Source organism: Tupaia chinensis, unplaced genomic scaffold (assembly GCF_000334495.1).
Source record: "Tupaia chinensis unplaced genomic scaffold, TupChi_1.0 Scaffold143734_1, whole genome shotgun sequence".
NCBI lineage: Eukaryota > Metazoa > Chordata > Mammalia > Scandentia > Tupaiidae > Tupaia > Tupaia belangeri.
In genome coordinates this window covers 722,817-745,916 of record NW_006203583.1, presented here as the reverse complement: position 1 = coordinate 745,916, position 23,100 = coordinate 722,817, and the positions used below count along the sequence as shown (strand labels likewise).

Sequence of the window (23,100 nt, the reverse complement as noted above, 5' to 3'; positions counted from 1 at the left end):
TGTGGGGCCAGCAGGTGGCATAGTGTTTAAGGTGCTGGACTCTCACATGGCTGACCGCAGTTTGACTCCCAAACCTGGGACATGAAAATCACACCAGGTGTGTATGTATATGCCCCAAATCCCTAGACAAGAATGGAGGAAAAGGTACTGCAGCATGGCAATCACCTCCTGGGGCGTGATTTTCTCTCTCTCTCTCCCTGGTTAGTGCATACACCCTAAGGCAAAAACAAACAACAAAAAAAACACCCACCAAAACAAAAACAAGAAACAAGTTTTGTACATCCTTATCCAGAAAAGATAGAGATCAGCAGACACTTTCCTTCCTCTCTCAACTAACTGCACATGCCAGCAGGGAGGCCTGCAATTGGTATGGGGGCAACCCATTCATCAACCCATTGCCACCCAGGGGCAATCAACCATGTTAACCGGCAGTTACTTCTCTTCAAGACACAATGAGAACAACCCTCCTGCTCAGACCTAGGAACACACAAGTGTGCAGAGGAACAAAGGGAGAGCCCACAGCCAAACACCACTGGGAAGAAAATGAAGGCCACAATGCACCAGTCCCCTCCGTGTGGGTACACAGGGGCAGCCCTCTAATAATACACCAAACTGGCAGCCCTGTGTTGATAGGCCACCCAACTGTAACCAACAAGAGGTGCCACGTTCTCAGAAAGCTGATCACACACCAAGGCCCTTAATTGCTGCCCAGGGCATACGTGTGACAACCTTTCACAAATCGAGAGAAGTAATATTATTTCAGTAGGGAAACTGACTTCTGTTCCCATCTCCCAATTTAAGGAAGCATAAAAAAGAACTGTTGAGTCTATAAATTTGCAAACTAACCAGTACACAAAAACTTTCGAGTCTGGCTCAGAACAGAATCAAGAGGAAGATGGACGTTTCAAATGAATTTCTTACCTTTTTGTCACTCAGGCCAGAAACCTGGTCCACGTATTCCTCTTGGATCATGAAGGCAGCTAAGTTGGCAGTGTAGCTGGCCAGGAAGATGACAGCAAAGAAGGCCCACACCGACACCATGATCTTGGATGTGGTCCCCTTTGGGTTCTGCACAGGTACGGAGTTGTTAAACACCAGACCCCAGAGTAACCAAATAGCTTTGCCGATGGTGAAAGATGGGCCACCTGGCTCTGTCATGACAAAAAGACAGGACAGAATTGAAGCCAGAATTACTTGTTCCATTTAAACTTACAATCACACAGAGCTAGTGAATTCCTGCCCAGACCAAGAAACTCTTCAGTTTAAACCAAGACCTTTTGCAGACAGCATTTTATTTGAGAGTTTATATCTCTCTTATCCTAGGACCCTCAGGAAGGTAGTAGAGGGATCCCTAGAAGAAAAACCAGAGGTCTGAGGTGTGTGGGGGATTTCCTCCAACTAATCGTGACAATTCAGTCACAGTCCTGGAGGAGTCATCTTCTGGCTCACATATAGAAGACCCTTAGTATCACACCAAAACTGATTAACACGAGCTGGCCCTATAGTCTAGTGGTTAAGGGAACTAAATCCCACATGGCTAACTGTAGCTAGGTTTGTGTGCATGTGTGCCCAAAATCCTGACAAGAGGGAGAAACGCAGGAGAAGGAATGACCACTGCATGAACATGCCTTACTGTGTGTGGGGGGTGTCTCTGTCTCCTTCTATGTGTCTTTCCATCTCTAGTGAGTGCATGTCCCCTCTGGCAATTAAAAACAGAAAACTGAACAAGTAATGAAGGCCAGCTATCCCACTGTGAATGATTACACTTGGGTTATTACCATTGTTTTCCCTGCATTTTATATGTACATATACTAAAAGTGCATGTCGACTTCCAAACATGGAAGCAAGAACTGTGTCAGGTCTTCCGCTGTTATCACAAACCTCCTCCAAGTCAATCCACACTGATACTGGATGGCTTTGGATGTACTTTTCCCTGATTTGTCTAGCAGTTAACACCAGATGTTTCAAAGACACCCCTGATCCTATTCCAATGTTAACACTTCCCGACTGGTTTCCTAGAGGAGTCATTTCTGTGTAAAAGCGCATCAGGAAGTCCAGAGAAGTCCAGACTCCTGCCTGTCTGGGAGTGTCTGAGGGCAGACAAGTAGCTGATTTGATTTTTACTTCCTTCCATCCAACCTTTACACAGATAGCACCGGGGCTTCTGCCGTCAATGCATTGTGACCTCACTCCCGTCTCTGCTGGGTGATGATGAGATCTTGCCTGTCGTCTGGGTCTCCGTGTAGCTCACCCTCTGCTGAAGTGAACATCTGCCTACACAGTTTTACAACGTATTAGCACAGGTCTTAGGATGTTATCTGTGATCCTGGCAGCATCTGCTCAGCCAGAGAAAGCACCAGGGACTACGCGTGTCGAACCTGATCTCTGACTGTGCATGCACATCTGTGCGTGGGACCTGATGTCATGCAACAGATGTGTAACTAAAATGTTGTTTATAAATCAAAGTTTTGTAAATTATAACATGCTCTAAGGAGACTCGATATTCAATGGGGCCCCATGTTGAATGCCTTTGTGGTGACAAAGGAATTTTTCCTTTGGGAGAATGAGCGATACCTTACTCTGGGTTTTGTGAATCTGGAATTTCGCTTCCTGGGTTTTTTCCCCAGGGTGAAGGAAGGGCAGCACACACTCAATTTCATTTCTGACTTTCTTAACCTATCTATGTTCTCAGGTGATTCCCCCAGGCCAGGACACAGGCCAGGCCATGGCTTCTGGGGGACCCTTTAGCACAGTCAGAAAGCCCCTAACTCTAACATACTGTCGAGACATCAGAATTCTACCCCAGAATACACAAACCAAATAAAAAGCCAAGTCTATACTTGCAAATACATCAGCGAAGTAGTGGCACACAGCTGGGCCTGAATTCGCCAGAAGTACAAAGGGCACTGCCTGGCATCTCACCCCGGAGTCTTATTAGATCCATATGAAGTGTGTGTAGGGGGGTGCTGCCAATAAGGAACAAGGTAGAAAACCACCATTTTGCAACATATAGGGGGCCAAGCCTCATCCTAGACTTAGTGAATTAGAAAATGAGGCCCAAGCACCTTCGTCCTTTAAGTGCTCCATAGACGATTCTCATGCAAAGCCAGGGTTAAGAATCTTTCCTCCTGGAGATATAATTCTAGGAGAGCTCACATTCTGGAAGACAGAAGACTCAAAAAAAATTGGAAATTTTTTATATTTTATATTATTTATTTATTGTAGTAATTCGCCAGAGGGCATGTGCACTCGCCAGAGAGAGAGCAGAAAAGTGAGAAAGCACCCTCCGTGGGGGGATGGTCACACCACAGTCTCTTCTTCTCCATCTTTCCTTCCTTTTGTGATTTTTGGCATGCATGCACACATGCACATTGTGTTTGTCAGGCATCAGGTCTGGGACTTAAACTGCATTGTCAGTCATATAGGAGGTAGTCATCTGAACCACCATGCCACCAACAGTCCCGAAATTAGGCTATTTCTTAATCCTGTGGTTCAGCTTGTCTGGAAGGGGCTGTTTATAAGGATTTCATGGTCCTTTTCAGAAATCTAGTGAACTTTAAAAAAGTTTTATCAATGTCTCAAACACTTGGAATACCCTCAGCTCTCTGAGCCTACCTATCCAGACAACTGGACCACCTGCAAAGTAGCTATGGGTGAGGTCTGCTTTCCCCTGTCAAATTGATTGCAAACAACCAACTCCTGTGCTTCTTGGCAAGGCATTTGAGCCGGGCATATGCTCTGGAGATCTTGTTCCTCAGTTGTGATCCTTTGGCTATGGGGAATCTGCCAGCCACAACCACCTGCACATACCCAGGGGCACCCTATTTTCCTAATTCTTAATATGTGTGTACCGTCTTCCTTGTTAGTCACATCTGTTCCAACAGACTGCCCACAACCTAAGGGTATCAAAAGAGTTCCTATGACATGTTTATGCCACTCACCTACTACCAGTCTTCCTTCTCATTTACTTCAGGATGGAACTGGGCTTGGGGTGACACGTGCACCCGTGAAAGGACATATGGATTCAGACGCACATCTTTTCTTTTTTTTTTTTTTTTTTTTGAGAGGTTTTCACTATAGGGCGCGTGCGCTCGCCATACAGACAGAGAGAGACAGAGAGGCAGAAAGCGAGAAATCACCCCCCAGGGGGGATGGCCACGCCCCAATCCTTTCTCCTCCATTCTCCTCTCGGGATCTTGGGCACGCACGCACACGCACCCGGCTTGAGTTTTAAGCTACCGGGTCCGGGACACAAACTGCGGTTGACTACGTGGGAGTCCAGCGACATAGCCATTACGCTAACTGCTGGTCCCTCAAACGCACATCTTAATAAGGCTCTTTCTAAGGAGTCACCAAGCTGAGAGCCTAGAAAGCTGAGGGTCCTTTTCAGAGATGGATAAGTTAGGGAGGATGCGGGTAACAAATGAGGGGGACCAAGCTTAGGAATTAAGGTCTAGGAAAGATGCAGAGCTTCTGCTGTTCCAGCTGGCCTTACCTCTGCCATCAGCGAGGCACCTGTTATAACCCACAGGGCTGAAGTACTCAAAGACAAAGACAGCCACGGCTGAGACGATGAGCAGCATTACAAACATCATGACCCATACGTCAGCACTAAATGGCTCTGTGGAAGGAGAAAAACAGCACTCAGTGTTGAAACAGAGGAGGCACAGATTCTAAGTAATCCATGCTTGCATTTTTCATGTCCACATGGATTTATGGGGGCCAAAGGGTGAACACTACAAATGTGTTGCATGCCTTCAATGACCCGGGGGCGCTGACATAGCGGTAGGTAGGGGCCTGTGCCTGAACAATCCCATTCCCCTGATGGGCATGTATGTCAAGGTTTTCCCTTTTTTCCCCTTTCTAATATGTGAGGACAGCTCATGCTGTGAACTTCCCGAGATTCCAGAGAGAGTTTCTGCCACGTTTGGACCAATGTCTGGGTTTTTCAGTAAATGGTACACGTTGGAAGAGCACTAATTATGGAGCAGGTGAACCATGTAGGACTGACTTAGCTTATTTCACAGCCACATGGCCATCCCACAGAATGGAGACTTGGAAAAGCTGTCCCTAATGCTTCTGAGCCTGACTGTCAAGTTCATTCTCTACAGACTTTGTTACTATTTCAGAGCTGAACTGATTCAGTGATATTTACATTTGATGAATAATCAGTCCTTTGGTTCCTTTGAATCACTTCTCTCAACTTCCCAGCCTAGGTTTACATCTTCAACCCACTTTGATGTCACACATTTTATTACATATCAGTAGATGAGATTATAAGTCATTTTTAAAAATCCATCCACTGAATATAAGTAACTACAGCAGTGAGAATTCAACAGGTGACAAGGGCACCAGGTATAATTTGTAAAACAACTATTGGGTTGTTAGAAAATTCAAGATGCATTTTTCCATAGAAAAATACATCATGACTTTTCCTACAACCTAATCCAATATATCCCCTTGTATCGGGTGATAGGGGTGATGGGACAAGATTAGACAAGATAGGGAGAATGTTTTACACCTGCCAGCTTTAATATCATTAATCATTTCACTGAATCCTTTCCAGTTGAGCTAAATCTCTCTAGCTTAGAGGTGTCCGGCAATGGAACACTATATTCCAGAAACCATCTCTTTGAAGGCCTGTAAGAAGGGACAATTACTATTCTGTTCCATCATATAATCGTCCCTCAATTGTGTCTCAAAATAGTCTGGCCTTTATAGCTGTCACATCACATTGTAAACTCAAAACTAAATGAATTAACATGCTCTTTTCTTCATCTTCCAAATCATCAATGGAAATGAAGTTGAAAAGGGGGGAAAATTGGCTGAAAATCAGAAAATGTATTTTTTTACTCTGAAAACTACTTTACTATTGAATTCCCAGAGGAATTATAAAGGCCTGGTCACTTTATCGGTTTAAAAAGGACTTTAATAAAACCCCAGAGCTTAACACAGACACTGTGAAATGTAAAACCTTTCAATGACAGTTGGAGATGTAAGGATAAGAGATACAACACAGTTTCTATAGGGCGGTGTGGAAAAAAACCTCCCCTATTCTTGACTCAATTGATCACAATCCCAATTTCACTTTCATCTAAGATTTCGGTATAAATGAGTAAGAGAATCACCTCTTTGATCTCCCCTCTCCCCCCATTAAGGACAGGACAACTTTCTATACTCCAAATACAACAAATATCTGTATTGGTATTTATAATTTAGAAAGTACTTTCACCACATATTACATGCAATTGTGTTTTTGTTTTTTAGTTTATTTTAATTTTTATGTATATATTTTTATTATTCATAAATTAAATCACTATACATCATTTAGATTGTGAAGAGACTTTACCCAGCATGATAGACACCTCAGTCCAGCCCAGTTGAGACCACCATATACATCCTCGTCAACAGAAAACCTTATCTGTGTCCCACAAGTGTCTTACCTCTCCATTGCCACCCCCCAATTCTTCCCCTCTCACACTCTCTTTACACTTTGTCTCTAGTGTCCATTACAATTTTTAATTCTTTTATGTCCTCCAGTCTTTCAGTCTCTACCGTAGAGTGCAGACAGTCGGTATATGTTAAGTGGAGACATGCAATGTCTCTCTTTCACGCAATCGTTTTAATGGCCCTTTCGTTATGGGATTGTTATCACTATTTTACAAGCGAATAAACTAAGGCTGAGAAGTCAATGTCCTTTTCAGGTCTCTAAGCAGAAAGTGGCAGGGCAGTTATGAGCTGAAGTCCTCTGAGACAAAAGTATCTGTGCTTTCCCCTGCCGTATGTGGCATCGTTTCTGCCACCACACCCAAATACAGGCTCTGAAGGCTACAACAGCTGGGCTTTAATCCTGAACATCAGCTACTAGCTGAGACATTGCTGGAAAATGACTTAACCTGAATAAGGTTCAGTTATTATACCCTGTACAGTGGGTATAATACCAGTATCACTGAGTTATTATAGCCAAAAGATGTGTAGTGAAGCCTGGTACACCACATAGTAGGTGCTCAATAAATGCTAGCTTCTCTTGTCACTATAACTAACCTTCAAACACACACCAACACACCCTGCCTGGCACTGCCATGTCATTCGAGCACTAAACCAATATATACTAGCTCCTCCAGTTCAGAAGTTCAGGTTGTGTTGTATTGATAGGGTTGGCCCTCAAATGTAGTTTTATCTATATCTCTTAATGTTCTGATTATCCCTGTAAAGGAAATCAACAGCAGCCATGAGGATTAATGCATACAGTGTGCACTGTCTAATAACATTTCACATGAAATTGGCAGGGCTAGAATTTGCTTCACTCTGAGTAAGAAGATTAGCTAAGAAAGGAGTAATTTATAGAAAAATTTTCTGGAACCTATAACTCCACTTTGTAGTGGATTAATTGAATTAATTCCCTATGGATAGAGCTTAAATAAATGTTAGTCACTGTCTACTCTAATATTCTCCTTTAAAAAATGTTCATGTCCCTTAGGCAGTTAGTGACTTGTCCACGGGCTTACAGCTTGTATATGACCAAACCAGACTTCCTGTCTCCTAGGCCCATGTTCTGCTTTCAAGGTGACACTTACTTTTCATCCCCTGCAAAAAATATGGGGTATGAGCTCACAGAAGACTTCATCTAATTGAAATCTTGGCCTCAAGTCACCTGATCTTATATCACATCTGAGTTGTTTTGTTTTGTTTTGTTTTGTTTTTAAAGAGAGATTTTTGCTATAGGGTGCATACACTTACTGGAGAGACAGAAAGTGAGAAATTGCCCCTTGGGGGATGGCCATGCCCCAGTCACTTCTCCTCCATTCTTCTCTCAGGATTTTGGGCAGGGGCACCCAGCATGAGTTTTAACCCCCGGGTCTGGGACCCTAACTGTGGTCAACTACATAGGAGTCCAGCAACTTAACCATTATGCCATCTGCTGGTCCCCACATCTGAGTTTTTTGATATTTAAATGATGCTGGAGGATGGGGAGCAGAGGATGGCATGGAAAGGAGGGACAGTGTTTGGGAGGGAGCATAAGATCAACTCTATCAGGCAAAGCCTCAAAAAATTCATGTGAACACAGAAAACCTGTTTCAGTAGAATTGAGCTCAATTTGGAGCCAGCAGATGGCATAGCGATTACATTGCTGGACTCCCACATGGTCGACTGTAGGTCAAGTCCTGGACCTGGTGGCTTGAAACTCATGCCAGGCATGTGTGCGTGTGTGCTCAAGATCCTAGGAGGAGAATGGAGGAAAATAGATTGCATCATGGCCATCCTCTGGGGGATGATTTCTCACTTTCCCTTTCCCTGTCTCTGTCTCTCTTCTGCAAGTACATGCACCCTAAGGCAAAAACCTCTACCAAAAAGAAAGAGAATTGAGCTCGATTCTTAAAGATAATTAACAATTAATAGGTATTTCCATGACATCTCAAATTAGAAACTATTACAGCAGGAAGTAGGCAACCTCAGAGATCAGCTACTTGAAATGCTGTTTTCAGCATATGAAGAAACTGAGTCCTAGCACGCAGTAAATTTGCTTAAGGTCAAATGGTAATGAAGTGGCAGGAGGGGGACTAATGTAGAGAAGCCTCTGATGGCAAGTTCAGCACTGTTTTCTTACAGGGCATCAGGCTTTCCTTATTTTCCTGACAGTTCTTCAGTTCTCATGTTTGAGAATAATCAATTTTGAAATCCCCAAAATGAAGTCCCCGGCTGAGTTAAGCTTCTATCTTAACTCAGAGCTTAACTCGGCCCGTCTCCTTGCTGAAGTAGCCTGACCATGTGCTCCTGTAGTTGTTTCCTGTCCCACCTCCCCGTCTTGCAGTCCGTGTCTTCCCGCTGCCATTCATTTACCTAAGAAGGCAGAAGGTGAGACAGTCCCATTGCTGCGTGACACCATGACACTGATGCCAGTCTCTATGAAGGGCACAGAGAAGTCGACTACTTCTGATCGTTCCTCATTGATGGTAAGGGATCCCACTGCCATGTAGGCCCTCTTCATGACCACCTGAAGAGAAAAGTGCAGTGCTCCAATTAGAACATTCCAGAAAGCAAGGGGCCACCCGGCAGGAAACAGAACCGAGCAGTGATTTTCTTTGCAAAGTGGGAAGAATACATTCTATTTACTATTTTATATTTTATCAAACTCATGAACTGAGCACTTGTTAATATTTAAGTGAAACAAAACAAATGAACAATGGAAATGGCCATGAATTCCTGACACTCACCTCTCCGATCATACCATTCCAGGTTCCATTGATTTTCTTCCCATGCTTGCCATTAGTAACCAGGTAAAGGTCATAGGTGAACTTCACAGATTTAGAGATTTTCTTAAGGATGTCGATACAGAACCCCTTGCAGCATTTTTTGATGTAACCTGGCTCCTCATCTGTTTTATTCCTAGCCAGTTAAAAATTTAAAAAAAGCAAAAATGAGACTTTATGTAAGAAACAAAATACTATCGTTTGTTATTAAAAGTCCATTTAAAAAAATATGCTACAGGATATGTGTGCTCAGTGAAGAGAGACAAAGAGCAATAGAGAGAGAGGTAAAAAGAGAAAGTACCCTTCCCCTGGGGGGTGGGGAGGGTGACCACACTGATATCCATTCTTCATTCTCCTCTCAAGAGTTTGGGCATGCACACACATGTGCCAAGCATGTTTGTCAAGCCACCGGGTCTGGGAATCGAACCACAAAGTCAACCATGTGGGATTTTAGCCACCTTAACCACTATACTACTGACTGGTCCAAAACTCCGATTTTTTAATACTAGGCCTAAGAAAGAAAATAAATTAGATCCCAGAAATGTGATAGTCTCATTATATCATCACATTGAATCGTGATTTTCTTCCACAATTTTTTATATTCCTTAGAAGCGTGATTCACATTAGGAAAAAGTGCATATCTTAATGGTTCAATGCAGTGAATATTCATACACTGAGCTCACCCTTTAACCAGCACTGAATCCTAATATAGAAAAGTTACTTGCAGCTCAGAGGCTTCCTATTCTCCCTTCCAGGCACATGCCACCCTCACCCAAGAGAACCATAATCCTGACTTCTAACAGCATAGGTTAGTTTTATCTATTTCCCCAAAATGGTTCTAAATCTCAGAATCTCAGGACATGCTGTACCAAGAAAATGTATGTCAATATCAACAAAGGAAACTTAGATCTTTGTAAATTTGAGTTCCTGGTCATGGAGGCCAGGTAAGACACAGTTCTGATGGAATCAGACATCAGACCACAGGTTGCCTGTGATTCATTAACTCAACAGTAGCTGCAGATCGGGTATGGAGCCCAGTTCTTCCCATGCCAACCAGATGCTAACAGCTGCATCAGGTCTGTCTCTCCCGTGCCACCCAGAGCCCCTGAGGAAGATGCCGTACTCAGAGACTATGCGTTTTTGGCAGGGGACTGTGTTCCTCATGCAGGTCCCACTCAGAGGGTCCACACTTTCCACAATGACAAAAGGTGCTTCCTCCAGGGTCACAATGCTCAGGTGGTCATCCTCTTGCTCTTCCGTCTCAGGACACATCCGGGGCCACACGTAGTATTTCATCTGCAGGGACTTGTCTTTCCACTTCCCCACCTGCACGAGGATGAACAGAAGATTCAGGAACCATCAGCCACAACATAAAAGCCTCTCCCAGTATCATTCGAATCGGCCCAGAAAGCTGTTGACACAGGCAAACAGATGCGGGTATTGTACAGAACAGAGAGAATTCTTGCTAATCCATATACTCCAAGTGAGACTACCGTAACGACATCTAAGAAAGGCAGCACATTCATTTTCTCATGCCCTCGCCAAACATCAAGTCAGGACCTACTATGTGCTGGACACCCCACTAAGCCCTGTGGCTCAAAGAAGCATCATTCTGCCCTTCATCACGCTCACACTGACAGAAGGAGTCAGGAATGTAAACAAATGTTTACAGTGAGCTGTGGTAAGTGTTAACACTGAAGCCTGTACCGAGTCCTGCGAGGATGCCAGAGTTTCCTGCGCTACGTGTCGCTGACAGTTTTTTTCTACTTAACAAGGAGCATGAAAGTGAGTGCAGCAAATAGCTTTGGAAAGGTCAACAGAATGACTGCAGCAAATGAGCCAGAAGGATGTGTTTTGGCTTGTAACAGAGGTCCAGCGGGGGCCGAATGGAGAGCTTGGGGATCTGAATTGGAATAAAATGGTTAAGTCAAGATCAAAGAAGACTGATGCAGCTTCTCTGGGGAAGGGAGTGTGGTGGGGCTGGTGACGAATGCCATGGGTGAAGGCAGATATGCACCTGCTGTACTGGGTAGAAGCTCTGAATCAGAAGGTCTCTCTGGGAGCTACTGCATGTGGCCACCCAGCCTCTGTGCCCAACACCAGGGAACACCATTCACACAGATGCTTACATGAAAGGCAGGCGCGTCCAAATCACACACACCATGACCCGGCTGCCAACCACTAAGAGAAATAGGCGGTTCCGTTATATCCTGGAAGAGCTGTTGGCGTGCTTTTATAATAGACTCTACATTACTTCACTGGTGGGTTCTTGTTCTTATTCTGCCATTGTGTTTAATGGAGAAAGAGGCAACGCTTCTTAATTTCCTATAGCTGAGCATTTTCCACTAGCACAAGAATTGTGGATTGCAGGTTCTTACATTTTCTCCACCTATGATTTCCTCCAGGCAGCAATGAAAATCAGTAGATCAGGTGAGGTACCAAGACCACACGGTTACTTAATTTGTTAAAATCAATAAGAAGCGCAACAGGTTGACAATAGCTCATACATTTTCAAGCAAATAGGTTTAACTTTCCATATACTACAAAGCCCAGATTTGCCCTTTCTTTGTTTCTACTTCTCTCTGCACATGGGTTTCCTAGGTGTAACTGCTTCCCCGACCCCCACCCCCCGGCATCCTGCCTCACGATGCTGATCACTTCCACGCCCCAATTAGGCCAGCACAACCACTGTCCTTGCTTCTTTGCACCATTGAGTATGGCCGTGGTTTGGTATCCTGGGCTATCTCATTTGGCACCAACCCTTCCTTGGCATTATCCCTAATGCTGATTGGTCTTCTTCCAAGCGTGTAAATGATATTATGCTTCTTTTTTCAAAATTAGTCACAGAACCAAAGATTCATAAACCTTTCTTTACATGTATACTATTCTCCCTACTCTTGATCCCAATTTTGGTTTAAGTCTTTTTTTCTTCCTGTTGCTAACACTAGTTATTTCTAAAGTGTCAATTTCCAAAAATGGCTTCCTAGTCATGTGGAGATACCTCTGCCAGTGTTGGGGGAAGGCAGGGCTTCAGGGACAAGATACTCAGTCCTGGGGACCTATGACATTGGGTCACCTTCATCACCAAGCAGCAATTTTTACCCTACTGGTCAACCCAACATATTTTCTGCATGTTCAATAATGTAAAAAAGATTGAAAAGCCCTAAAGTACCTACTCCTATCATCTTGCCTTTACAGACCCCCCCCCCAATTTTTTTAAACCCATATTTATTATTTTCTGTCTTCACTGCTGCTAGCAGATCATTCCAAGATTACTTCAGGAATTTCAAACCACTCCTAATATCCCGAGTCCACTGTGGACACTGATGCCAGTTGACTTTCACAAGACACACAGTCACGTAATCCCCATTTAAAATTTTCAGCAGCCTCTCACTACCCTCAGGACTGTGCTCAAACTTCTCATGGAGAGAGTCATGAGACTCTGACCTAGCAGATTATGATGTGTGTTGAGCCTCTCCAGCCTTGATACAGTTAATATTCACCTTTGGAACATGAGTCCTTTGTTCAACTCAGAAAAGAAAGTTGTCAGTATTGGAAACTAACACAGGTTAGCAGATTGCAACAAACTAACCACATTTTCTTTTTTTGATAAACTTACCATATCAATGGAACAAAAATGCATTTTGGCACAGTTTCTCATGACACTCTTGTGAGGAAGATAAAATACAATATGGATTATTACATACTTAGTTTAAAACTCATGCTCAAAAAGGAAAAAAAAAAAAAAGATTATTTAATGAATCAATGCCAAAGTGGATGCAGGTCTCTAGTGACATATCAGGGAACTCTGTTCTTAGAATTGGTTGTATGGTGTTCCAGAAAACAAGATAGATGTTATGCTCAAAAGCTGCAGACAACCAAAGCTAAACAGGATAGAAGAGATACTGCATTGCAGAATCGAGTTTGAAAGAGATATAAATTAATTGTAATGATGGACTGAACCAAATGGAATGAAATTTAACACTATTTATACTTAAAGTCTAACATTTAGAGTTTTTAAAAAGCAACTGCACAGTATTGAAAAGGAGATATTTTAATCAACAGCAGTCTATAAAAGCTATTGCAATAACGAATGATGTATTTATAGACTCACAGCGTCTAGTGCATGGGGTGAAGGGAGGGCAGGGAGGATCTCACTCTACTCTGTGTTCATCGTGCCACAGCTGGAAAAGGAGGTTCTGATCCTATAATTCTATAATCTACTGATTTGTATTAAATATACCATTCTCATTTCTCCAACAATAATTTGTTCATGCCGTTCCCCTCCAGGACACCCATTCCCAACTTCCTACCAAGCTAGCTGAATCATATCCTTGCTTCTTGGCAATTCAATTCAACCAGCAACTGCACACCAGTTCTGTACCAGACACTGGGCTACATGCTATCGATAACTATACAGGTGATATTTATTAAGAACTTAAAGAGGAAAGGCACTGAGCATACCTAGTAACTTCCTTAGTCATCTGTGATGTACAGACTATATTGGAGGTCTGATTTTACAGATGACTATGGGTGTCAGCATTCGAGCCACTACACTGCACTGCTCCTCTGACAGTGAGGAGTAAGACACAGTCCCAGTCCTCTAAGAGCCAACTGGAAGAGAGAGATACTGCCTATTGACAAGAGCATCGAGTTAGGCTTTGGTAATTACCCTGAAAAAAGGATATGAATAAAGTACTCTGGCATTCAGAAGAGAAGTGATTATTTCTGAAAAGGTCAGGGAAGAGTCTCACAGAGACCCTTATCTTTGATATGAGCCTTGAAATGCAACTGGGGGCTCACTGGGTGAAGAACTCTATTTGCCAAAACAACAGCAAGAGCAGGGACCTGACTTAGAGGTAGCTGCTCGATGGAAAGACCTTGTGTGTAGAGTTCTTCACAGCATAAAGGCATGATGTGTGTGGGAAAAAAAAAAAAAAAAAAAAAAAAAACTCTAGCTACATAATCTCTGTAACTCTTGAGAACCAACTGTACTACTCTCACCTCTCCTCAACTCTTTGTTCCATGGCGACCAGTTAGTAGACTGAAACTGGCAGGGGCACCATGAAATTGGCAAACCGTATGTCAGGGTTTCCTCTATCCATCTTTGCTCTCAGTTTTAAAGATTTATAAGCTTACCACTGCCCAGAATAACCAAGCTTTTCATTATTTCATGCTGTTTACTGCATGATTTTTTTCTTTGTGGAGATTTTTTTTTTTCTATAGGGCACATGTGCTCACTGGAGAGACAGAGAAAGACAAAGAGACAGAAAGCAAGAAATCACACACACACACACACCCGCCCCGGGGCAATGGCTATGTTTCACTTCCCTTCTCTAGCCTTCTCTTGGGATTTTGAGCACGCATGCACACGGGCCCAGCATGAGTTTTAAGCCACCAGGTCCAGGACTTGAACTGCAGCCGACTACATGGGAGTCCAGTGACGTTACTGCTATGCCATCCACTAGTCCCAACTACATTATTTTTTAAAGTTTGTCTTCTAAACTAAACTCTAAATGTTTCTAAGCACTTAGGAGACCGTGGACAAATTTCTACAACTGGGAGTCTCAGTTTCCACATCCACAACAATAGATGGGCTGATTTCTAAGATGCTGTCCATACAGTTCCATGACCCCATGGTCCCTTCAGGACAGGACCTCTCCCCTATGCGTCCTACGGACTAGAGTCCAGTGACAAGGGATGTTTTTGGTTATTTACTGAAGAGATGACAGTATGAGTATGTGGTTTGTTTATACCGAAGATTCGCTTGTCTTCAAGTCATGATTGCTTTTTCACGTCTCTTCAAGGGTAACTGCAATAAGAAGGAAAATTAACAAGTTTCTTGAGGACTGAAAGGATATATTTTTGGGGAAAAAGATCTAGTAGTATATACATATCAGACTCAACATGACAATAAATAGGGCTCATACTAAAGGACATGCTTCATTAGCTCCATTTTTTTTATGAAGTAAAGCAGGTTAGAAATGAGTAAACATCTAAAAATTAAATAAAAAGGAAATATTTGTGTGGAAGAACAAGGTATGAATCGAGCAATTCTTTTAAGAGAAAGTATTGTAAAGATATTGTAAATGGAAAAATATGAAAGAGCAAAGAATAGTAAATAGAGCAAGAATTCTGAGACACTGAGAGGAAATGCTTTGACTGCTTGTGTAGGATGTCTGAAATGGAGATAGAACCCTGGAAGTGCAAAAAGTAGGAAATGAAGTTTACACAAGATAATTCAGAGAAAATCCAGCAAGAAAAACTGAAAAAAGGATTTATAGTCACGATTAAAATATGCTCAGAAAAAAAAAATCCTTAAGAAATACTTTTTGGAAGTCTGTAAAGAACTCCGAATTCCTTAGAGATAAACACTAAGCAAACATCATTACCACGAGCACATTTAACAACATCTGTCTATGAAAAATTGTTATCTGCCATACTAACATTTAAAAAGATCTCTTGAGGATGTAAATCATCTTTCTCAAGAGAAAAAAAAAATGTTTGATTAGTTTCCTCAAAAAACATGGAATCCGTTTTTAGGCTTTCTGGCTCGGTTCTCTTGGTACAAGATGCACATCCGCACAGCTGGTAACTTCTCCTCAGAAGGAAGTCTATGTCGCAACCTTACAGCACGCTCACGTAGACTTGGCCTGCGCATCTTCTTTTATGAAAATTCTAGGGAGCCAATCTGTGGTGATTTTAAACTTCAAAGTCTTCCTTGTGCTAACAGATTTCCTTCATTACCACAGTGAAATTGGCACCAATTAGCACCCTGACAGGGCCATGCATTAAAAAAAAAAAAAAGGCACAGGGACCATATTCCTCTCTGAGAGCCCCAGCATGTGTCCCTTCATCATAAACAGTGGACATCCGCAGCAGGGCGAATGTGTCCTTACGGAGAGGGGACCCAGGCAGGGCATGCGGCCATGCATTCTGCTACAGTCCTTGCACAGATAAGCAAAGGACATCAGTCTCCCCGGGCTGCCTCTCTCATCTGCACAGAAAGTCATTTTTTAAGATTCTGGAACAAAAGCACTTATTAGAGCCTCTTTAGGCGTCAAAGGTTATTTTACAAAAATCAAAGCGTTTTTGTTTTTTTTTTTTTTTTGCTTGAGATGACATCTGGATCTAACACGAAACACTTGCTGCTTATTTTAAGCCTTCATCTGACTTTTAAAATGCAAAATTTAAAGCTACATGTTATTTTCCTGAGCAAGCTAAAGGAACAGGCAGGGTCTTTGCAGCACAGCCCAAATTCTGTGCCCATCTCATTCCAAAGCAATGTGAAATCTGGTGACTCTTCCAAGCCACGTGTGGGTTCTGTCTTTGGGCAGGCCTGAGGCTCCTAAATTGGGGAGCCAGAAAGTGGTACAGTGGTTACAGCACTGAACTTCCACATAATTGTGATTCAAGTGCCTGACCTGGCAGCTTGAAAATCACACCAGGCACATGTACATGCTTGCCCAAACCTCCAAGAGAGGAATGAAGGGAAGGGAATTAAGGTGTGGCCATCCCCCGTGGGGGTGATTTCTTACTTTCCTTCTCACTGTCTCTCTCTACCAAGCACACATGCCCAATGGCAAAAACAAACAAATAAACAAACAAAACCCAGAAACTTGACTATAGAAAAGCACCCCAACTTTCACCCCAAAGCTATACATCTTAACTAAAGATTTTTTGTTGTTATTTATTGTCATTCATGATACAGAGCATGTGCACACACACTAAAGGGAAAGCGAGAGAAATGCCCTTGACAGAGTCTCATCGTGCCATGACGCCCTTACGCAGTCCTCCAGCTTGTCAGGATCTTAGGCATGTACATTGCCTGGCGTGTCTGCAGACTGACCTAGGTATCTGAACCTGTGGTCAGCTGTGTGGCTTCCAGAACTACTACCAACTGCACCACCACGTTAGGCTAACTCTGAAGATTTTTGAAGTTTGTATACATGATACTGTATATTTATTTTGCTCAATCTTTATTTTTTGATATTCACTCCTTCCCCCCTCTAACAACCAAGTGAACATTCTACTGTACGGCCATCCATTCTTTGTGACCACTCAAGAGAAACATACAAATATACAAAGAAAGGGATTTGTGTATGTACATGTATATGTATGTGTTTTCTAAATCAGATCGTAATATACACATTTCTTTGACACTTGTTTTCCCAATTTCATCATACAATCTGAGTTTTTTTTCCAATTCAACAGACAGTAGATCCAATTCCTTTAAATAACTGCATAGTAGCTCATAATAATGAACATGCCTCAAAAAATGCAACTATATTTCAGTTGATAAACATGTAGGGTATTTTCTCTAAAAAGTAACCAAAATACATAATATATATCTTTTAAATTTTTCCCCCAGAGAATGTATGTGCTTGCCCAAGAGAAGAAGAGGAGAAAACCCCCCTCTGGAGAATAGCCTCACTGTTATCCCTTCTCCTCCAACTCTCTTTCCCCTGGGAACTCTAGGCACACATGCACACACACCTGGCATGTCCTTCAAGGTCCAAGACTTGAATTGTGAGGTTGGCCCTGTAGGATCCAGCTGCCCCAATCACCAAACCATGGTGCTTACATCTTACTATTGTTAAATCATCAATAAAAAGGCAAGATAAAATAGGATGTATGTAATTAAATGTTGTCAGTGTCATCAGAATGCAAAGTTTGCAGCAACTGGAAGTCCTATCAGCAAAGCATTTAGTGTGCCCCTTGCTTGCATTCTCACCAGTCCTAAGTATGTTTTTAAGAATTATTTATTTAATTGTATTTATTACGATTATTATTTTAATTTGCTACAGGGCATGCACACTCAGCTTAGAGAGATGGAGAGAAAGAGAGAAAGAAAGTGAGAAGGCAAGCCACCCGGTCAAGGACTTGTACAGTGGTTGGCCATGTGCGAGTCCAGTGCATTAACCACCACACCACCTGCCGGCCTCCAACACTAAGTTCCTATCACTATTAAATGTTTGCCATTCTCAGGAATGAAATCTAGTATCGTCAGCTCTAATCTTCATCTCCTTTACTCACAGTGAGTTCAAGCACCTTTCCACATCTCTAGCCATTTAGGTTTTCCTCTTTTACCCTCTACTCACACCCCTTACCCGTTTTCTATTCAGTTATTTGTCTTTCTTATCTAGTCGCAGGGAAGAGCTCCTGGTGTATTATGACTGTAATAGTAAGATACATATCACTATATATACACGGTGTATTATGACTGTAATAGTAAGATACATATCACTCTCTCTATATATACGGTGTATTATGACTGCAGCCCTTTATCTGTCAGATACACTTGAAATACTGCTCCTACTCAGATTTGTCTTCTGGTTTGGATCTTATTTTCTATGCAAACAATTTTACTTTTACTTATTTATTTTTCTTTTGAAGTAACATATGTTTTTTTAAATAAAGCATTTTGTTTCCCATCTTACTTTAAAAAAAAAAAAATCTACCCCAGTCTCAGTTCAGTGTTTCTGTTTGGCTTTTCTTTTTCTTTTTCTTTTTCTTTTTCTTTTTCTTTTTCTTTCTTTCTTTCTCCTTTCTTTCTTCTTTCTTTCTTTCTCTTTTTTCTTTCTCTATCTCTTTCTTTACTTCCTCCTCCCTTCCTTCTTTCTCTTTCTTTATTTCTTTTCTTTTCTTTTCTTTTCTCTCTTCTCTTCCCTTCTCTTCTCCTCTCCTCTCCTCTCCTCTCCTCTCCTCTCCTCTCCTCTCCTCTCTTCTCTTCTCTTCTCTTCTCTTCTCTTCTCTTCTCTTTCCTTTTTTTTTTCTTCTTGTTGCCAGAGGGTGTGTGAGCTCACTCACATGCACACACACAACAGAGAGAGAGAGAGAGAGCCCTAATGGGGTGTGATCATGCCATCATTCTTTTTCCTCCATCCCACACATGTGCCTGACATGTTTCTCAAGCCAGAGAGGCTGGGATTTGAACCATGGTCTTCCAGATGTAGGATCTGACTCCCTATGCATAGTGTGGCATTGCAGGTCTGGCCCTTGTATTTCTTAGTATAATTTGCATGTGACCTTTTTAAAATATATCTGACAGAGATGCCGCTTCACTTTCCATTGCACATGGCTATCACTCTGCTCAGCCCCTTCCCCTACCTGCTTGCACCCCCTTCCATGTTTCTGGGATGCTCTGCAACCTTCTTGGCCCTTCTTAGGCCTCACCACTTCTGTGATTCTATCTCTGATCATGCTAGCCCAGAGAGAAAGCTTTGTTAATAATTTTGTGGATCAACATCTCCCTTTGGCTATCATGTTAACTACATTTTGATGTGTAACATCCTGTCTCTTAATGGGTCTTCAAGTGATTTGAGAGAAGGAACTGTATTATTTTACCTTTTTTGTCCCTTGTTCGGGGAAAATGCATCATAGCTTCTGTTAGATATCACCCCAGTGTCTTGCCACAAAAACAATGTAAGAGGCTAAGCCTGTCCTACATCCACCTCTTCATTCTGTTGCTTTACAGCCTTCCTGATTACAGGCGGTGCTGGACCAACTCAGCTCCATGATTGCTCTAAGTAGAATAGCACAGTCTGCCACAGTATCTAACAAGGCCACTGGCCAAGCTTGATGCTCCTTCTCCCGATCATTTACATACACATCAGTAATGTCTAGCTTTAAAGATCTAGCATTTGAAACATGTGTTTGAAAATACTTTCCATAAAGTCGATGCCTTTAGCCTGTTGCTGCTTTGTCACTAAGCTGAATCCAGCCATTCTTGCCTGGATCTCTGTGGCTTTCCCTGTGACACTGAGACATCACCTGTCATCTCTAGCCTCAGATGCTATACCTGACTGGCCTCTGCCTTTCTAGGAGAGCCCGGGTCTCCCTGAAGCCATTGTTGCTACTGGCCATCACCCTCTGAGTGATCCTCATTCTCCTCTTACTCTTCTAATCAAAGTTCCTGCTCTGGAGAATGAAGGAATTGGAAAAGGAAGGGAGGTGGAGTAGAGTTAGGCACCAGGAATGGAGGTTGTTGATCCTCTTAGCACCAGTGAACAGTTACGGTCTTTTCAAATAACACTACAAACAGAGATGTGATAATAGTGAAGTAATTATAGTTATTAAGGACCAGACCATGTGCCAGGGACTTCTCATTGTGTTATTTCATTGTCACTAACTCCCAAAGAGGTTGATATTGTTAGTTGCCCATGATACAGACTAAAACACCTGGAGGATCTAGGAATATGTACATATTTATGGGGATACAGTTTGATTTTTTGATAAATAAATACAATGTGTACTGCTCAAGTCAAGGTAATTAGCATATTCATCACCTCAAATATTTATCATTACTTTGTGTTGGATACAGCCAAAACTCTTTCCTCTAGCAATCTTTAAGAGTACAATATTGTTGCTAACTATAGTCAGCTTACTGTACTGTAGAAACCTAGAACTTACTCTTTCTTTCTGACTGTAACTTTGTGCGCATTAACTGATATCTCGCTATCTCACCCTCCCCTCCACCTTTTCCAGCCTCTGGCAATCATTACTCTACTCTTTTTTTCTTCTGAGAACCTTTTAACTAACACAAATTAGTGATAGTATGTGATATTTGCCTTTCTGTCCCTGATTTATTTCACTTAAGATAATGGTTCATACATGTTTTCAAATGGCAGGATGTCATCCTTTCTGTGGCTTAACAGTATCCCACTGTATATACATACCATATTTTCTTTATCCATTCATCCATTGATAGAAATTTAGGTTGATTCCATATCTTGGCCAATATGAATAGTGCTTCAGTAAACATGGGTGAGCAGATATCTCTAGTACATCCTGATTACTGCACCTTTGGGTATATCTCCAGTAGTGGGATTAATGCATAATGTGGTTCCATTTTTCTACTGTGTTCCTCAATAGCTGTATTAGTCTATACTCCTACTAACAATTTAAAAGGGTTTCCCCTTTCTCCATATCCTTGACAGCATTTATTATTATTATTATTTTATAATAGCCATTCTAACTGCGGTGAAATGACATGGCATTGTGGTTGTTAATTACATTCCCCTATTTATTAGAGATGTTGAATAGTTTTGCATATGTTTGCTGGTAATTTGTATGTCTTCCTTTGAGAAGTGTCTATTCAGGTTATTTGTCCATTTTAAAAAATAGGATTATTTGGATGTTTTGCTGCTACGTTCTTTGAACTTGTATATTTTGGATATGAATCTCTTGTACAAAGAATAATTTCCAAATGCTTTTTCTCATTCTGTAGGCCACCTCTTCACTTCATTGATTGTTTCCTCTGCTGTATAGAAGTTTTCTAGTTTGCAGTAATTCCATTTGTCTATGTTTGCTATTGTTGCCTGTGCTTTTGAGGTCTTATCAAAAAATCTTTACTCAGATGAACATTCTGTAGTGTTTTCCCTGTGTTTTCTTCTAGTAAGTTTAATTGTTTTGAGCCTTACACTTAAGACTTTGATCCACTTGAATTGATTTTGTATATATGAGAATATGGGTCTAGTTTTATTCTTCTACACATGCACATCAAATTTTCCCATAACTATATTTGCATGGATCCATAAATAACCCTGAAGAGTCAAAAGACCCCCTGAGCAGGAAGAAAAATGTTGGAGGCATCACACTACCAGTATTCAAAATATACTACAAAGCTATAGTAAACAAAACAGCATGTCACTGGCATTAAAAAAGACATAGAATAATGAAAGAGAACAGAAAATATAGAAATAAAGCCACATACATACTGTCAATTGAACATTCACTGGGGATGGAAAGGCCTCTATTTCTATCACCATGCCATGTTGCCAAGAGAATATGCCTGAAACTCTTTCTTCCTCACAATCTCACTGTGACATGAGATAGCAGAAGAGAATATTTTAGCCCCATAGTCTACCGTCCTCACTCAGCCTACCAGAAATCATGATGGTTGTGTCCAAAGGGTTGACAGCAGGTGACAACTGAAAGAGTAAAGCAGGTGGCAGTTGGAGAAGGGCTACTTACAAGCTGTGTGACCTTTAGTGAAATATTTAATCTTCTATGCCTGGCCCCCATTGGTGTTATATTTGTTCTATGCATGTATTTGCTCTTTTTTGTTTCCTTCCCCTCCTCTTCATTATCAGTACTATTACCAGTAACATCAGTGCAACTCTTTCATGTTTCTAACTTTCTCCCAGAAACATTTTTTTTTGGTAAGCGACTTGAAAGTGCAAGCAAGAAATACCAAACAAACTCCCAATTCCTAAACTTGTAACTCAATTTGTTTCAAAATGTCAGAGTAAAATCCATTCAATTCTTTTGGTTTTATTCAATATTTTTATCCAAGTGCAAATAAAACAGAAATCAGAAGTATAAAAATGCTACTACCTTTTTAGAATTACCAAAGATCTATTAAGCCAGGTGATACTTCTCCTTATTCCCTTCTCCCGACAAGGTAGATATTTTAGAAAGGGCATTAATTCTTTTAGGTCATAGTATTTTATAAATAGTTTGCTAAACAGGCTAAAATAGGTTAAGAGATTCATTTTTTTTTTCTCTGAAGTATCTGCTGATGCCTTCTTAGCTCAAGTGATCAAAACTTTCCAAGCCTCAACTCCCCATCTTTGGAAAGCCAGTCCTTGGAGTCCCATTCTGATACTTAAAGGAGTTCAATTATTGATAGGTGATATCTGCTTTCTCCTCTTACATCTTCTTCCCAAAAAGTACCTTTTTGTAACATCCTCTGGGGCAAGTAAGACATAGTAAAGGACCTCTGAAACTTCAGCTGCACCAAGGCTAGTTCCATTCCCTCTGGACTGAGTTCCTCCTATAGTACTTGTCTGTGGGTGTTTGTGCACCTTGCCCAAGGCCACAGGTTGATGCAGAGACAGTTCAGCAG

General features: G+C 41.7%; 1 protein-coding gene across 1 annotated transcript in view; it reads right to left on the bottom strand.

Moving 5' to 3' along the window:
- Nucleotides 1-23,100, bottom strand: part of GRIN2B (glutamate ionotropic receptor NMDA type subunit 2B) — a 507,810-nt gene that overhangs the window by 50,664 nt on the left and 434,046 nt on the right. The window contains exons 5-9 of the mRNA XM_006164837.2: nt 10,375-10,577; nt 9,216-9,387; nt 8,842-8,995; nt 4,496-4,621; nt 922-1,151 (exon numbers count right to left, since the gene is read on the bottom strand). Of these exons, the coding sequence (XP_006164899.1) occupies nt 922-1,151; nt 4,496-4,621; nt 8,842-8,995; nt 9,216-9,387; nt 10,375-10,577 (885 nt within the window). The remainder of the gene's footprint in view (nt 1-921; nt 1,152-4,495; nt 4,622-8,841; nt 8,996-9,215; nt 9,388-10,374; nt 10,578-23,100) is intronic.